We start from the raw sequence: 17,830 nt of genomic DNA, 5'->3' as shown, positions 1-17,830 counted from the left end.
ACGTACACGTACATACGTACCGTGGTATAAGTAGGCGGTACTTAGCGAGTCTCACACGGAAGTGAAGTCAGTGGACGGAGTGGTCAACAGCCTGCAGCCACTTGCTCGACAACCTGCCGAAATGTTGTTTAGTGTGGGGTTAATTTGTGTCGCTTTGGTCATATTTATCTTTAAATATGTCTTCGGCAGCTCTGGGCCAAATCCCTTTGAAACGGACACCCGTGAACCGTTGAGAAAGATGGTTCATGACATGAAGGAAAAGAATAAAGTACTGAAGCAAGGTGAGTCAAATTATAAAGGCTGTGTTATGTGTTTGTTGTGTTTGTAGCCTAATTTATGTAGGTCTATTAATTTTAATCATACCTTGCACCTGCAATCAGCACCTGCAGGGCGTGGACAACTCCGTGTCACGTTTCATTTTTCTGTTTATTCAAACAGCTGGTCTGCTAAAACTAAGCTTTATATCAGATGACTGTTGATGTTAACGTAAAGGTTTATAGTCTGATCACAGATTACTCTCAGTCTCACTCATGTCCTCATGTGTTTTCATGAATAAATCCGTTCAGAAAGTGCGCTGACTAGTTTTTTTGTCCCGTTGTGACTCAAGTCGTCCATTGATCCCCGACAGTTGGACACCTCGTCGGGCGTTTACCGTTACATAATATTTCAGTTGCTCAAAGTAGACTTTGCCTTTGACCAAAACCAGACACTCTTTCCCTGCTCCCCATCCACTTTATGGTGCGCAGAATTTCGTGGACTAGAAAGTGAATAGGTAGTGATTTTGGACACAGCCTTCGTTACACATGGCAGTTGAAAAAGTTGTCCAGTGTTATGGTGGTTCAGTTATCGCGAGAGCGTGCGCTACTTCAGAACAAGCCCCCTGGGAAGTAAACAACACCGGACAGTGCCTTGTTGTTCTAGTACCTTACAACACTGACACTAATTTTAAATTAAGTATATAATACAAAATCCCCAGAAAACATTTTTTATCAAAGGCAGATAATGTGCATTAACTTTATTATGAAATATTTATCATTTAGTAACTACGTGATAAAATGTAATTTTTATTGTGCAGCTCTTATGGACATGTTCTCAGACACTGTTATATAACTGACATAATGGATAAATATAAAAGCGGTGTTATCTTGAGGGAACAAAAGAATATTAGTGTTTGAGTTATATAAACCTCATAGATGGGGGAGTACACATTTCCTGGTAGTCCAAAAACCATATAAGAGTCAGACAGAAGCAGAATATTTTCACTTTTGCAAACCTTAAATAAGGTAATGCTATGTATCCCACATTTACTTTTGCAGTGCCATTTGTACCATGTTATTTTGATGTTGTGATGCCTCCTGTCTTTAGGATTCTTGGCCAGTAAAGTACCTGCAGACTTGGATGCGGTTATCATCGGCAGTGGTATTGGTGGACTTGGGTTGGCTGTGCTGCTCGCTAAAGTTGGAAAGAAAGTCCTCGTCCTGGAGCAGCATGATCGGGCTGGAGGCTGCTGCCACACGTTCACTGAGAAGGGCTTTGAGTTTGACGTTGGTGAGAATGAAATCTGTTGATGTTAGTAATGAATATGTCAAGAATATACTGTAAAGTTTTCATAAAAATAAACATTTTCTGCTTTGTGTTAAGTTGATCATCAAAATTATTGTACAAATCTATCTTTCGGTACTAAATTATTTGTAATATCTCACGTAAAACCCTGCAGTGTCTTCACTTTTTCTGTTGTGCTCCCACAGGAATTCACTACATTGGGGAGCTCCTTGACCACAAGCCATTCCGCTGTATGCTGGACAACATGACCAATGGACAGCTGCAGTGGGAGCCTCTGGAAAATCCTTTTGACCAAGTAGTGCTTGGACCCCCAGAAAACCGCCGCCGCTACCCAATCTATAGCGGCAGAACCCGCTTCCCCGAAGAGCTGAAGAAATGCTTCCCTGGAGAGGAGAAGGCCATTGATGAATACCTGAGACTGGTTAAGGTGGGATGTTTCAACATTACATATCATGATCCTAGAGTTTAAATAATAAAGCAGACATAGTGACTTTCTGTTGCTTTATTACAAATCTTGTCAGCCAAGATTATTTTAATATTGATAATCTAGCCATTTATTTACTTTTTGTAGTCATTTTATTGATAAAAGTTACTAAATTTCCTTACTCCCATTGAACTATGTGCACTTTAGCCCAAAGAAGTCTCACCAGTCTGATCTCTAATGGTGTTGTCACTGATACCCTTCAAGAGCTCAAGGGTTGGTAAATCAAAGTTCAGAAAAATTGTCAAGGCTGCTTTTCAGCTGAGATCTTACATAATATTATGCAGACAGACTTTCAAAGGTAGTAGCTTCAAGCCACAGATAACAAATTATCGTTTTCTTTATCTTAGAGGGGGGACTGTAGTGATTGCAGTCGTTATGTTTGTGGTAGTAAGACGGAACGTGACAGCTGAACGTGAATGTGATATCTCCTGAGCATCTTGAGGGTAAATCTTGACATTCAGCACAGAGATTTAGCAGGAGTCAAGAATAGCCTGATTAGATTAAGATGGTCAAAGGTAAAAAGTTAAGGTTGCTGTAACCTAACAGGCATCCCTATATCGGTAATGCCAGTGGATATTAATTACATCCTATTGATGTTATTTATCAGGGCTATAAAATGATTAAAATTCTAAAAAGCTATTAATATCAGATTTTATGTCATCAGTATTTATTTCACCTTTTTGCTACACTTTGCATTTAAAACGGCTTTTGTGTAATTTGGGATTTTTTACTCTCCTTAACTGGGGGTAAAACAGTTCCTGTCAATACACAGACCTACTTTTGTTTCGAAAGACAATAAGGATCTTAATGTTGATTGGAGATGATGGCATGAAATTAAGCATGGAAAAAGACTTGTTATGCATCAAAAAGGACATAAAATTAAAAAGATAAATATTTGATTACGCAAGTATGACTTTTGCCATGTCCAGTTAACTGTCAATGGGGTTTTTAAAATAAAAATAGACATTAAGGAGAAATGATGGACTTATTTTACATTACTGTGACTGCAGGGAGATGTTGAAGTAGCTTAACCAACGTATAATGAAAGGGACAAGAAGGCATGTGGTTAGTATGATTAAAAAACACTTAATATGGATATTAACTGTGAATAATGCTAACAGCCCTTAACCTGACACGCCAGATGGATTTGTTTCACACATCCATCTGGGAAAGCTTCAATAGGAAATGTCTTAGAAAAGGCAGAGGATTTGAAAAAAACTCAGAGTGTGATTGGATGAATGTTCTGTCTGTCACATCTCTACGGGCCAATAAGAGCAACAAAACGTGACGTAGCTGCTATCGAGCTGCGCATGCGCAGCTACTGAGGAATTACGCAAAATATGGTGACTATAGACATGTAAGTACTCGACTTTTGTTGTTTTTGAAAAGAAAACAACTCACTGCTGTTCTTTGTTCTTCTTTTAACGAAGAAATGTTGTCAAGTTCTGATAAAACTGGCACTTTAGCAGCATCCACGCTAATCTCTTCCTCCATAACTGCACCAGCTCTTGATGCTGCTTGTTTATGTCATGACTTTGCTGCGCCTGAAAGTACTGCCCCTCAATGCTGATTGGTCCTGTCACTTTCTAACCGGGCCCAAACGTTTCAGATGGGAGCTTTGCAAGATGGATTCGCCAATGAAAAACAAGGAAACGGGCGTATCCATCTGCTTTGCAAGGTTAAACAGCCCTAGTTTTTATGAATAACTGAGAATGACACACTGATGCTTATACTGATTTTTGAAAACTGAAACATTGCCCTCATACTTGTGCAATTAAAGCTGTGGACAGACCAGAGACTTTTTGGTGCTTTTAACCTTTCCTGCTGGGTAGATGTCAGATGAAGTGAGTTATCACACTGCCAAAAAAGACCTTTCTTTCTCCAAAGTAAAGATTCACAGTGAGTGACACGCTTGACTGTGAAAAGAAAGCAGGGTGAAGTTGTACTTCAGACAACACTAATTACATTGTTGCAAAAAGATGAGACTTGACTATCGGAGGCACCGTTATCAATGAAACCATAAAATCACCTTTTAAGCTTTCCATTTGTTTTGTGTTCTTATCTTGATGTGTTTCGTTAAGTTAATTTCTTCCTTTTTACATGCAGGTGTGTTTGTCATTGTCTCACACTTACTTGTGTGTCTGTGTGTGTTTTGCGTGCAGAAAGTCGGTCGTGGTATTTGGTTCCTCGCTCTCCTGAAGCTCCTCCCTGCTCCTTTGGCCAAGTTCCTGGTTTACACTGGCCTTGTTAGACGTCTGTCCTTTTTCTTCGAAATGGCCCCCCGCAGCCTGACAGAGGTGGTAAATGGACTGACTGAGAACAAAGACCTGAGGGCTGTTTTCACCTACATTTTTGGCACCTATGGTATGCAGAACTACTGTTCTTCTGTTGTGATCTGTCCATATCTGCTGCAGTTGACTCAAAGTCTTTGTTTCCTCCTCTGATCTTCAGGTAACATGCCAAAAGAAGCCAGCTTTGCAATGCACAGCCTGCTCACCACTCACTACCTGAACGGTGCCTGGTACCCTAAGGGTGGAGCCAGTGAGATTTCCTACCACATGATCCCCATCATTGAGAAGGCCGGTGGAGCTGTTCTGGTTCGAGCCCCTGTCAACCGCATCCTGTTCAACGAGGCCAATGAAGCAATCGGTGGGTGTGATGGCTGTGCTTTTCTTTCTGCACATATCATACTGCTCCAAGACAGAAGAGGAGATTTACCTTTTTAAAAAATGGTTCCAGGTGTGAGCGTCATGAAAGGTCAGGAGGAAGTGCATGTCCATGCTCCGATGGTGATCTCTAATGCCGGTATCTTCAACACCTATCAGAAGCTGCTGCCCAAAGAGCTTCAGAGCATGCCAGGTAAGAAACTGATCTTAAAATTTCTCATTATTGTATTAGTTCTAATTTATTATTTTTATTTTTTCTTAAAAAGTAACAGACCCTGTTTTTTTTTTTTTTTAATATTTTGGAGTGGCCCTAATATGCCATCTTGATAGAGGATAGAGTGGGAAACAGGGATGAGAGATTGGGAGCGAGACAAGCGGGAAAGTAGCCACAGCCCAGAATTGAATCTGGGCTGCCTGCTAAGATGGGGCACACCTTAAACCACTTAGACCAGCTGTGCCCCATGGCTAGTTTTACATTGAACTTTTGGTAAGAACTTTGTAGGGAATTATGAAATTATTAAACCTATCATGTTGGGATTTTGTCAATAAAAAGAATTAAAATTGGTGTTATTTTTCCAAGTGGGTCCTTGGAGGACCTAGCTTTCCTAAGAAGAAAGTAGAAGAAGTGTTAAAGAAAAAAGATTGGGAACCACTGACATAGGGTGTGCAAAATGAACCACTAATGATGCATTTTCACCAAGCAATCCAGTTTGGTTCAGCATAGTTATGCAGAGGGAACCTTGGCTGCATTTCCACAACCAATGTTTGTCTAGCCTTGCTCATACTGATGGGACTCGCATGTCATTTTAGTAGGGGTGTAAAGGTACGTGTATTCATACTGTACTGATGCAGTACTGGATGTGTACTGAACGGATGCATGTTGAACGAAGCTCATACACAGACGGAAAAACAGAGCGCATCTCACTGTCACACTGTCCTGGCAACCACACAACCACAGCAAACGACAGCAACAGCCTGAATATTCCCAGATAACAGTGTCCTGTTTAGGAACACTTTGTTGCCCAGTAAAATACAACAGTTGACAAAGACAACATCAGTAGCTCTGACATTATTCAGCATGTGTGTCGCTGACAGCATGTCGTCCAGTGGATCAATCAAAGCTCCACTCAAACAAGAATGTCACTGTAACGAGGAACAACAACAAGAAGTCTCACAAGCTGCTTATGAACTTCTCATGATTTAAGATCTTTTTTATTTTTTAACAATGGTGCTCTGGTTTTGTGAATCAAACTAATTCTAAATGCGTACCTTCAACTGTCAGCCTCGGAGGAGAGAGAAAGGGGACTCCATCATGTCTGCAGAGGCGTCATAGGTAACGATATCCTCAGATTTCACACGGCTTTAACCTCTTTATCCGCCAAGATGGGCTGTAAAAACTCCTCCCAAACTTTGTGGTAGGTCTCTTTGATTACAAAAGTAATCCAGTGCTGAAGTCCATGTTGAAATCGGCAGAAGACATTAATTAGCATACTTAACAAACTAACTTACGATGCGTTCAAGTTGGCTGGGAAATTTTAGTGTTTAAAGAATGGCTATAAAGATGTCAATATATCAATTAAAATAACCAAGTAATGAAAAAAAAAATTTAGTAATATTTTTATTTATTGGAGACCTTTTGGGAGGAGACTGCAGCATTATTAATAATTTAAATGTAATTTATACAGCCTATTTTTTTAATACAATTTAATAAAATAAATAATAATAATAATAATAATACATTGTCATTTATTCACTTTAATTATTGTACTGAAAATGTATCGAACCGTGATTTCAAAACTGAGGTACGTACCAAACCGAAATTTTTCTGTTCCCCTCCATTTTAGTGATCCAGATCATTTGGCTGAGCTCAGCAAAAAGAGGTGATCTTTGAGCTCCCAAATAGCACTCCATTTGGCAACATTTCTGCTTTTATTTGTTTATTGAACAACAACAGACATGCCAAAAAGGAAATGTTGCAAACGGCACTACGTCTTTTCTTGAATTGAGTCATTATTGCCATCTAACCAGTGACCCATAAGGTTTATTTGCTTGAGAGTAAATCCCTATTTTCTTTATAAGCATGTTTATGACAAAATAAAGGAGAAACACTCCTCAGATCAGTACAAAACATGACACGTTTTGTGTTTTTTCAATATTACAGCTCTCTCATAGGAAGTAACAATTCTTTGAGCCAATCAACAGGCTGCAGTGAGTCTAGCTCCACTGTGTAGTGTTGTATAGGTACACTTGGTGCCCTAACAGAAGGGTGTTAAGAGTAAGACTGTACAAATGTTTTTTTTTTTCTTTCACAACTTTTAACAGTTGAAACACAAACAGTGTGCAGCATACTGATCTGAACCAGACTGTTTAGTGGAAATGCACTCTAGGATGGCCTAATGGTTAAGTTTGTGGTGCAGTGGTTAAGCTAGGTGATTATTCTACAAATCTTTTTTTTTTTTTTTTTTTTTGCATCAAGTAGCTCAGATTTCTAAAATGTTTCTTTCTGTTTTCCTTATTTGAACTTTCGTTAATAAAGTCCAATGTGTCACTCTCATGCAGCCATCCAGAAGCAGCTGAGCATGATGAAGCACGGTGAAGGTGGTCTGAGTGTTTTTGTTGGTCTGAACGGAACAAAGGAGGAGCTGGGCCTGAAAGCAGACAACTACTGGATCTTTACCGAGAACAACTTTGACGAACTGTATGCTGCTCGCATCTAAAGAATACATATCTTCATTAAGAAATTCAGAATGTAAAATGTTAACCTGATTTACTTGTTTTCTTTTAGAGTGGAGAAATACATGAATGGAACAAAGGAAGAATCTGCTAAAAGCATTCCTCTGCTATTTGTTGCCTCTCCATCAGCCAAAGATCCAACCTGGGAGGAGAGATCACCAGGTACACAAATGTATTAATGTGCAGATTAGATAAATGCATTGGTCAAAAATATTTGTTACTCAAATATAATCTTCTTTCAGGAAAGTCCACTCTGAGTCTGGTCAGCTTTGCCAACTACTCATGGTTTGAGGAGTGGAAGGACGGAAAAGTGACAAACAGAGGAGAAGAGTACAAAGAGCTCAAACAGACCTTCATCAATACTACTCTGGACATTGTGATGGATATTTTCCCGAAGATTACAAGAGATAAGGTAACCTTCCTATGAGCTCTTCTATAAAATGACTAAAAAAAACACTAAAGCCTGCCCTTGTCTCTAACATCCTCTACAAATAACTTGGAAACCTGTATGACCACTGTTTCCAGATAACTTGCAGATTTTTAGCTTGGCATGCTTATTGATAAAGTGTCATTTAGGCAATTCAAAGTGTTTTACAGTTAGAGCCAAGCATTTATAACACCATAGACATCTAAAGACACCACACTGAGCAAAAATACAAAACATTAAAATATAGGATCAAAATGAAATTGAGAAATATGGAATAAAACTATAATTGCCTAATCTACCTCAGGGCATTCTTACTGATTATACAGCAGCATGATAGAAGTGTCCACTTCTGTTGATTTTGTGTAGATCGAGTACATTGATGCTGGAACTCCAATCACAAACACATACTACATCGGAGCCCCCAAAGGTGAAATCTACGGAGCAGATCATGGCATTGGTCGCTTCAGCCCCGAACTCAGCGCCACTTTGAGACCTCAGACTCCCCTGAAGAACCTCTATCTCACAGGTTAGCCCATCTGGTCAGCAAATATCAGTTTTCACATTTAGTTATCGACTGGAGTTCACAGTAACACATTTCTTTGTTTTTTTTTTGTATCACAGGTCAGGACGTGTTTTTGTGCGGCTTTGCCGGAGCTCTCGCTGGAGCTCTCACCTGCGGCTCAGTCATTCTCAACCGCAACCTCCACCTGGACGCCGTTGGCTTGGCGAAGAGAATCAAATTCATGAATAACAAGCTGAAAGATGAATAATACCCGACAACACTAATCAGATTGACCATCAATACTGTAATTAACCAGTAGAGAAGCTTCCATCCAATCCACAAATTAACCTGTGTGCAGACTTCTAGTTTTCCCTAAAGCATAAGTTGTTGTTGTTGGTTTTACAATTAAAGGGAAATGGTGCATTTTCTGCACCAACTCATAACACTAAACTCTAAGCATACTTAAAGTGTGCATGCCTGCAATAAAACATGTTTGACCACTACATTTTGTTTTGATAAAATGTTATTAATGTAAGAATTGAATGTTACATGTCTGAGGAAGCACTTATCAGAGCTAACAGTACCTCAACTGTGGATGCAGATGCTTTAGTTATCTGTTAATTATGCTGAAGTTCATGTGCATTGCTGTGTTTTATTTTATTCTAAATTGCCTTTGGACTTCAGTGCCTGAAATATATATGAATTGCAGTTTATAACAGACTTGCAAAGGTTGCTCCCTTTGAATATTAAAGGATACAAACAAGGAACTGGATGCAGTTTGTTCATTGGCTTGTATGTTTTTATTTCTTACTCTCATTGTTTGATATTTTGCTGCCTTATTTTATCGCAACAGCTTAATGTAACTTCTTTAAACTTGAGCTAGTAGAGCATGTCAGAAGGAGCAGTAACTCTTTATTCCTTAAATGTCCTACCTCAGTAAAACTAAACAGACAATTTCAACTAAACGAATAAACAGGCTTTTAAGTACATATTTGGCTCTACTTTGTTCGAAATGAAACCCATCCTTCTCTTTCATCTTAAAAAAGTCTTCAGAAAACCCGCTGTCCGTTTCCTAAACGCTACTTTTATTTATAATTGTTTAATTTTCTTGTTTTTGTTTGCTAACATCACTGAAAATCATGCATTAGTGTACAGCGGCATCTACAGTAGCGGTGAGCACGTGCACAGGCAATGGGTTAAACTATGCACGTGCTGAGCTTTCTGATTAGTTGGCGAATAAAAGGGGTGTGATTTTGGGATATTTTTAAATACTTACTGCAGGAATACGGCGACATTTTCCTGCAGGCCGCGGCATGGAGGGGTCACTGTGCCCTGAAGTCTGAGGTAAAGTCAAAACAACACAAACTTTATCAGTCAGACCGATATTTAGCAACTGTTAAAATAATTTCAGTTATAAGCTGGAGTCTGTAACAGGTGATTATGACATGTTAGCTAACCTGCACATCCTTATTGCCATCAGAACCTTGCTGGCTAGCTTAATTTCTTCTATTAAACTGCGTGATTAAAGATGGGGGTGACGTCTTTAAAAGTTGTTAAATTTAAAGACAATAATTTCTAAAGTAATGTTTCATTTCTGCTGTATATCATCGTGAGACCATGGAAGTGTGCACTAAATCTTTGTGCTACGAGCTGCTCACTGAGGTGGGAGAGGGCTCCTACGGTAAAGTCTACAAAGCCAGAGAGGTGGGAGGGAAACAGCGCCTCCTGGCGGTGAAGAAGTTCAACATCCGCGGGGACACGACGGAGAATGGTATCCCTGCTTTCATGATCCGAGAGGTGGCGCTGCTGCGCAAAATGAATTATTTCAGCCATCCCAACATTGTCAGGTAAGTTAAAGCCTGACGAGGACTCGTTTTCTACTTTACTGCATTTACATTTGTGCATTAAAGGTTTGTAAGCTTAATTCCTTGCAGACCATGACTGGGGGCATACATTTAAGAAAACACAGAAATGATGCTTAATAAGGTAATTTTGGGTTAAACTACAGAAACATGTTAAACTGGTATCAAAGATTCAAACATAAAAAATCTAATTTTTACATTACAACACTGACCTAAAAGTACTGTAAACAAATATATGCTGTAATATTATAAATTAGGATTCATGACTACAGTGTCTTTAATGACATTTATATTTATTAAATAAAAAATGTTACCATCAATCTTGGATGGATCACAATAATTGAAAAACAAGACTCTATTTCCCCATGATAATGTGTACATTGTTTGCCATTATTCCAGAGATCTTGTGGATTGATCTCATTATATCAGAAAAAGCTGCTTTTTTATCCCAAGAAAACAAGAAAAATGAGTTCAGATATTAAGAAAACATCTAATTTTGCCTATTTTCTCTGAAAAACTGAATGTAACTCATAATGTCTCAAGTATAACCTAGGTTAAGATTAGGGGTTAGACAAAGTTTGCATCTCAACATGCTTTATGGTGAGTTATATAAAATATGTAGGAAAAGTATTTTTGGATAACTTCTAACATAGAAGAGATAAAGACAGGGAAATAAAAGAATACTGACATCTGTAATATTAATGATATTTAAGCATATAAATAAAGACATTTCCTTTTCATTCCATGTGCTGGTTTTGACTACCAGGCTTTTTGAGGCATCTGCTGTACCAGATGGCAGGAACTTGAACTTGACCCTGGTGTTAGAATTCATTGACCAGGATCTGTCCACCTACCTGTCTAAGGTTCCTGCTTCTGGACTGAGCTCTGACTGTATTCAGGTATGAAGACCTCCTCTGACTTATTGTATTACTACCTATAACAGACCATAAAGTGATGTTATATATCGCTAGAACAACAAGATTTTAATTCCATCTCATGTATTGGCATGGTAACACTGTACTCTGAGGATTTCCCTGGTTGGGTTTTTGTTACTTAAGTGACCCTTCTGATCCCTGAAGAGACCTGATGAGCCATTTGGCCCAGAAGTTTAGGTGGTGCCTCAAACAGGAAGCAAGCAACCCAAGCTCAAGTCTGTCCTGTGGCTCCTTTCCCACATGACGCTGCTCATTGCTTTTTTGCTTTCTGACTCTATCCTCTGTCCTCTCAAGTAGGGATGCTCAATATTATCAGCGTGATAATTAAACTTAAAACAAAAAGTAAGGCAATTAGTGTTTGGTACATTATTTCTTTGTTGTAACAATGCTTCTTGGTAATAAATCTTATACCGTTGGAAAGCCTGTTTATTACACTTGTAAATGATGCCACATTTGTAAGGATCATGCATTTGTGGGATGAGCAACAGAGCTGAGTATATGGGTTGCGCCCATGAAAAATGTGATAGATTATTTATGATATCCATGATGGAGCTGTGATAGGGTAACTGTTAAAAAAGGCTTGTTACAGAGACTGAAGGAAGAGTTCCTTGCAGAGAAATTTTACCAAAATAAGCTTGACTTTCAACCACTTGTAGGATTTCCACCCACTAGTGTCTATGTGCATTTTCAATTTGTGCATATGTGGAAACATATTTAGCACATAAACGATGATGTCCATGGATTAATACGACTAGGAAAGCACAGAGGGATGTTACTAGAACTCTTCCAAGATCACATAGGTTTAGAGAAAGTTGTTCTAAACACTCCACGTCCACAAAGATCCTCCTTTCTTTGTTTATATCTCCATTAGCTTCTGTGATTTTCGCTTTCAACTATGAAGCAACAAGACGCAGAACTAAAGAGTCATAAATCTAGTAATACACAAAGTATTTGACGTTGGCTCCACATGGATGGATTACAGTATTTAAATGCTGTACCATACTGTATATTATTTAATATTAGCAACGTATTACCAATGAAAATATCCTGGCTGTAGCAACACTTTAACATTGGTGAACTTTAAACTGATAATGACGACCTGAGTGTTAATTTCATTGATTTACACCTACTAAATATGTTTACTGAATTGAACTATATGTAGTCTTAAAAGTAAGATATTCTCAGGTCCTTGGATGCTTAAAATCTTTCTCTGTCTGTAAAGAATGTGATGCAGCAGCTGCTGCGAGGATTAGACTACCTGCACACAAACATGGTGCTGCACCGAGACCTGAAACCAGAAAACATCCTGGTCAGTAGCCATGGAGAAGTCAAGATAGCAGACTTTGGACTGGCACGCATCTACACCTACAATATCGCCCTGACTCCAGGAGTAAGTGAGACAAAACATGATGTGATCTGATGAGATAAGATAAAGGTTTGATGAGTGAAATCTGAAAAAGAGCTCCACTTATGTTCATTCTTATTGCTGAAATTTTCTCCTTCATGTGCAGCTGTTTCAGTGTCTATATCTGTACTCTGCTCTCTCTGAGGTGAAAATGTTCTGCTGTGTCTTTGTTTTGCACACTGTGTTTTTCAGGTGGTGACGCTGTGGTACAGAGCCCCTGAGGTGTTGCTCAACTCTGTTTACATGTCCTCAGTGGACATGTGGAGCGCTGGCTGCATCTTCGCCGAACTCTTCCTCTTGAGGTAAAGATAGCTGAGTCTGTGTCTGGCTGGAAGAGATATGAAGCGCTGCAAGGTTTATTTGAAGTGATGCAAGCTCTCTGTAGTTGTCAAAATAAGGATAAAGTTACACTGACATTTTTGTTCTCTAACAGGCCACTGTTTAAGGGCTACACTGAGGTGCAGCAGCTGCAAAAGATCTTTGAGTGAGTAGAGAGGGAATCTGCCTGTTGGCAAAAACAAACCCAAAACATAAGGTCAGACAGGAAACATTGGCTTGACTTCATAAATAAAGCTTTAAAAAATAAGAAAAATAACCCCATTTTGGCTTTAAAAGGGTGGATGTGCTTGTCATGAGAGGCAGAAAATGTCTTGTCATTCAGTTTTCTGCTTACTGTTTTGTTTGTCAGAGTAATCGGTTTGCCCAGCGAGGAGGACTGGCCGAAGGACAGCCCAATATCATACTCTGTCAGCTATGGACCAAAAGGCTCAAGCACTAAGCTGCTGCATAACTTGGGACCAGAGGAGAACAGCCTGCTATCTGTGAGGAAATTTCCATATTATACACATTACACTGGTAAACCATGAATTCCTTTTTTGTATATAATGTAACAGATTTTATCCGTATTTTTACACTCAGATGTCAAAGTGAACAGAAACTGTTACCAAATTCAGGTGTTTCATCCTTCAGAGGGTGCATTGCAGGGTCGATGTGTCACAGCAGGGTGTCGACGGCTGTCCCATTTTATAGCTGTTTCAATTGAAGCTGACAAATGTGTCTCTCTTTACCAAGCCAATGAAGGATCCATATGGCTTATCCTTTATGGCCCACAATATTTGAAAGATTTACTGCATGCCAATTTAAATGAGCTGGCAGAGTCTCATGCAGCTGAGCAATTAAAAAAAATGCAAGTTAATGGTTTCAATGCATACAAATAACTGCCTCTACTTAAGTCACTAATGCACCAGTGACCTAGTTGATAATTTGTGCACCCCAAGTAAAGAGGATGAAGTTCTTATAGGTGGGGAGCATTGGCTGGGCTAGCTGAGATGAGGCATAGCAAAATTGATGAGGGACAAATCATAACCACATAGGCTTTGCTATGCCTTCAAAATCTACACCATAGATAGCAGAAAATATTGAACAAAGCCTGAAGTATGTCAGCTCTTTATTAACTGAAGGGGGCTTTTAAGTCCAATCTGCAGAGGTAGTCTTTCTGAAAACACTGTCTCAAGCTAACTTGAAATCAACTTAACGGGGACATATTTTACCCTTTAAAGACAAGCTTATATAGGTCTCAGCGGTCCCCAAAACATGCTTGTGAAGTCTGTGTTTGAAAAACACTCTAGTATAGGATTTTTGCATGTCCAAAAACCCCTCTGTTTCAGCCCTGCTCAGAACGAGGTGTTTCTGTGTCTGTGGCTCTTACTGGGCTGTTTGACTCTGCCCCTCTTAGGAACTTGATGTGGCTCAATGGATGTGGCTCTCCTGAGAGGAGGCAGTACTTGAGGGGATTGTGGACAGGCAAAAGGGAACACGTATTTTTTGTTAGAAAAGCCTGATAAAGTGATTTTTGCATATGTCCCCTTTAAGCCCAGTTCAGACCTAAGATTAACAACGAGACGAGTTGAAACACAACTGTTTGCTGCCCCCTAATGCAGCATTCCAACCTTGAATTGAGATATGACAATTGTCATCAGCATGCTAACATACTCAAGTTCAATCAGGAGAGACTCAATACAAGTTATAAATAATTTATTATACAAGATAGGAAATGTTTGCAAATGCGAAATGTTGTTGCCGGATAGATTCCATCGCAATGTCTTTATAAACTTGGGGTAGTGAGGCTGGATAGGATAGGATAGGAAGCCCCCCTATGGAGTCTAGACACTGGTGCTGGTGATGGAAGGATGTAGGATAAGATGGGGAATGGACTCTCAGGAGCTTGACCAGGTCACTGATGAGATAGATGGAGGTGGCGATGACAGGATGCAGAACGGAGCTGGACTCAGACTCAGATGAGATGTAATGGAGACGGCTGGGGTGGAGGAGAGTTGCAGTGCTTGCACAGAAACAACTGACCCACTGCGGAGGAGAGGAAAACAGATTTTAAAATATTACTGCTGGGGGGGCACAGATGGCCTAGTTGTTAGGTCACGCCTCGTGTATGCAGGAAACCCAGGTTCAAGTCTAGCCTGTAGCTCTTGTCTTGCATGTCTCTTCCCTGCTATCTAATCCCTGTTTCCAACTCTATCAACTGTCCTCCTCTCTAATAAAGGATAAAAAAAGGATAATGGTCACATTTAAAGAAAAAAAATAGAACCTACCTGTAAAGACATGCTACTAGCCTTATATGGCTAACAAACAGTATGTTTATGTTTGCTTGTAAGAGCTTCTCAGATCCAAAGTGCTGTTTTTCTGTGTTTAAGGGCTTCATGAAATGATTTCTGTTGTGTTTTGGCTCGTCACGTACAGTAGATGAGTACTTCTTAACTTAAACAGTAAACAGATTTGATTTAAAGAAAAAGGATCATAGACAGCACTGAGACTTCAAACGTCTTTTCTTGAAGCTGTCTCGATAATTTTGCGAATTTTCTTACCCGCAGCTATGTTTGGCATTCAGACCCAGCCGTCGCATCTCAGCCGCCAAAGCTCTGGCTCATCCTTTCTTCATGAAGCACTGAGGATTTCAATCGAATGCTGTGCTAGAAGAAGAAAAGCTTCATCCACTTCTTCTTCCTCCTCTCTCTCTATAATAACAGCCAGTCTGGTGCTATAGATCCATCTAAGAAAAAGGACTTTTTTTTACAGACAATAACAGCTATTAACATCAGTTCACTCCCATCAACTGTGGCTGGGTTTGAGGGAATACATTTTAAAAATCAGGTAAAGAAAAACACATTATGCCTGACTTTTAGAAAAGCTTTCATGCACAACAGAGGAAAATAAAATGATGCTGATGTAGCTGAAGATTAGCATTTGCAAATATGAGACATTAATGGAGGATTTCTCCCTCACTTTTGAGCTGCATTCATGTAAGAAGAGTTTAAATGTGTTTTCTTTTGTTTGACAGTGTAATTTCTCAAAAGATGCTGCTTTGTTCTTGTTGCATGTTAAAAAATTATTTAGTTTGCCTTCAGCTGCTAACAACACTAAAATGGGCACCTTGGAGTTGATACGTTTGTTTTTGTTGCTTCACAGAAGTTTTTTGTATCCACTGGTGAAGGTGATGAATTTGTATTTTTTTATTTAGTGAGGACATTTATGGTGTAATTACATGCATGAATTACACCTATATTTATGTTTGTATTTGTCGATTATACAGTATTTTTATACAACAGTTGCAGTGTTCAGTCAAGAAACTTGATAAAATCTATGTGTCCATAAAACTTGTCTCTAGATTTTTAGAACAGTAGTTCATTCATGTAAGTTACAACATCTGCTGTAAACTTGACTTTTGAAGTTCCTGAAAGCAAAGCTGCTTAAACCTGGCCAAACACAGAATTTCAGGTATGAATGACAAGAGTACATAGGGATTTCTCCTGTAGGTGCAAAAAGTGAACAGAAGGGGGAAGTGCTGCACACCACATGACAAAATCAGTTGAAAAAAGGAAATGTTCTTAGTCTGGAGTCCTCAAGTGAATTCTCCATTTCACTCCAAATACAAACATTTGTCTCTCATTTCTGGAGTTTCTGATGAGCAGACAGATTATCTATACATGATCTAGTTCTATAGATGAAAGATAATCGGTGAAAAAAAGATGGAGCAGCAAACCTCAAATGGCAACAGGCAACAATTAATAGTCTTAAAAAAAATCTATAATTTATTCAATTTGTACCCATTCTTTTTGTAGAGCATTTATGAGGTCAGGCACCGATGCTGGACAAGAAGGTCTGGCTCGAAATCTCCACTGAGTTTCTCCCAAAGGTGCTCGATGGGGTTAAGGTCAGGGCTTTGTGAGTGCCGGTTAGGTTCTTCCACACTGAACTCATCAAGCCATGTCTTTATAGTCCTTTGTTTGTACACTGGGGCACAGTCATTTTGGAATACAAAAGGGCCTCCTCCAAAGTGTTGCCACAAAGTTGGAAGCATAGCATTGTCCAAAATGTCCTGGTATGCACAAACATTAAGATTGGCCATCACTGGAGATAAGCCTAGCCCAAATCCTGAAAAACAGCATACTATTATCCCTCCTACACCAAACCTCACAACGCAGGTAACGTTCTCTAAATGCAGCCAACAGGGGCACATTATTTGTCACTCCACAGAACACATTTCCACTGCTCCACAGTCAATGTGCTTTACACCACTCCATCCGACACTTAACATTGGGCTTGCATGCAGCTGCTTGGCCATGACAACCCATTCACTCATGGCTGAGTTGCTGTTCCTAAATGCTTCCACTTTCACAGTTAACTGTGGAATATCCAGCAGGGATGAAATTTAAGGAACTGTCTTATCGCAAAGGTGGCATCCATCACAGTACCATGCTTGAAGGCACTGGACTCTTCAGGATGACCCATTTTCCATCACAATGTTTGCTAATATAGACTGCATGGCTAGATTTTATACACCTGTGGCAACAAGTCTGGAACACCTGAATTCAATAATAAACAGGTGTGGCTAAATACTTTTGTCCATATGGTGTATTTAAACGTTTGAAGGTAATGTATCAGTAGTGGAAACAGAGCATACAGGTTATTACCTAACTGGTGTCATATCTGTGTTTATGCACATATACCACCCCTGAATAACCTGGTGCCCTGTTTGGATCACCCCCCCCCCCATATATCCAACAACCATTTCTGTGGCTAGATTTTCTATATTTTTAAATTGATTAAGATCCGTTGGTCTTGATATACTTGATTTGATCTCACGGTTAGATCGAATATTAATGTCTGAAAAGTAGCTTTGACCCAGTCACACATCAAGTCTATGTTTATACTTTATGTAATTAAAAGAGCATCAGGTAT

The 17,830-nt window shown here is 39.4% G+C and overlaps 2 protein-coding genes across 2 annotated transcripts; both read left to right on the top strand.

Annotated features, from left to right (window-relative positions):
* Nucleotides 1-50: 50 nt before the first annotated feature.
* retsat.2 (retinol saturase, tandem duplicate 2) lies at nucleotides 51-9,142 on the top strand. The gene is made up of 11 exons (XM_041777969.1): nucleotides 51-281; nucleotides 1,366-1,548; nucleotides 1,749-1,990; nucleotides 4,210-4,411; nucleotides 4,499-4,696; nucleotides 4,787-4,906; nucleotides 7,273-7,411; nucleotides 7,499-7,608; nucleotides 7,689-7,858; nucleotides 8,240-8,399; nucleotides 8,495-9,142. Exons 1-11 carry the CDS (start codon nucleotides 122-124, stop codon nucleotides 8,641-8,643), a joined length of 1,833 nt encoding a protein of 610 aa, XP_041633903.1. The 5' UTR covers nucleotides 51-121; the 3' UTR covers nucleotides 8,644-9,142.
* A 525-nt stretch (nucleotides 9,143-9,667) lies between these two features.
* Nucleotides 9,668-16,230, top strand: cdk21 (cyclin-dependent kinase 21). The gene is made up of 8 exons (XM_041777970.1): nucleotides 9,668-9,719; nucleotides 9,990-10,222; nucleotides 11,004-11,136; nucleotides 12,395-12,562; nucleotides 12,770-12,879; nucleotides 13,011-13,061; nucleotides 13,266-13,398; nucleotides 15,463-16,230. Exons 2-8 carry the CDS (start codon nucleotides 9,993-9,995, stop codon nucleotides 15,538-15,540), a joined length of 903 nt encoding a protein of 300 aa, XP_041633904.1. The 5' UTR covers nucleotides 9,668-9,719; nucleotides 9,990-9,992; the 3' UTR covers nucleotides 15,541-16,230.
* Nucleotides 16,231-17,830: the final 1,600 nt, after the last annotated feature.

This window comes from Cheilinus undulatus, linkage group 21 (assembly GCF_018320785.1).
Source record: "Cheilinus undulatus linkage group 21, ASM1832078v1, whole genome shotgun sequence".
In the NCBI taxonomy this organism is placed as follows: domain Eukaryota; kingdom Metazoa; phylum Chordata; class Actinopteri; order Labriformes; family Labridae; genus Cheilinus; species Cheilinus undulatus.
This window is presented reverse-complemented; position numbering and strand designations above follow the sequence as displayed.

What these genes read in the sequence shown, in the direction of transcription:
- retsat.2 (XM_041777969.1), top strand. Translation starts at nt 122, where the DNA reads ATGTTGTTTAGTGTGGGGTTAATTTGTGTCGCTTTGGTCATATTTATC. An exon ending in CGAGGCCAATGAAGCAATCG is followed by an intron (nt 4,697 to 4,786) that starts GTGGGTGTGATG and finishes AAATGGTTCCAG; the next exon opens with GTGTGAGCGTCATGAAAGGT. An exon ending in GAGAACAACTTTGACGAACT is followed by an intron (nt 7,412 to 7,498) that starts GTATGCTGCTCG and finishes GTTTTCTTTTAG; the next exon opens with AGTGGAGAAATACATGAATG.
- cdk21 (XM_041777970.1), top strand. Translation starts at nt 9,993, where the DNA reads ATGGAAGTGTGCACTAAATCTTTGTGCTACGAGCTGCTCACTGAGGTG. An exon ending in GCCGAACTCTTCCTCTTGAG is followed by an intron (nt 12,880 to 13,010) that starts GTAAAGATAGCT and finishes GTTCTCTAACAG; the next exon opens with GCCACTGTTTAAGGGCTACA. An exon ending in CAGCTGCAAAAGATCTTTGA is followed by an intron (nt 13,062 to 13,265) that starts GTGAGTAGAGAG and finishes TTTGTTTGTCAG; the next exon opens with AGTAATCGGTTTGCCCAGCG.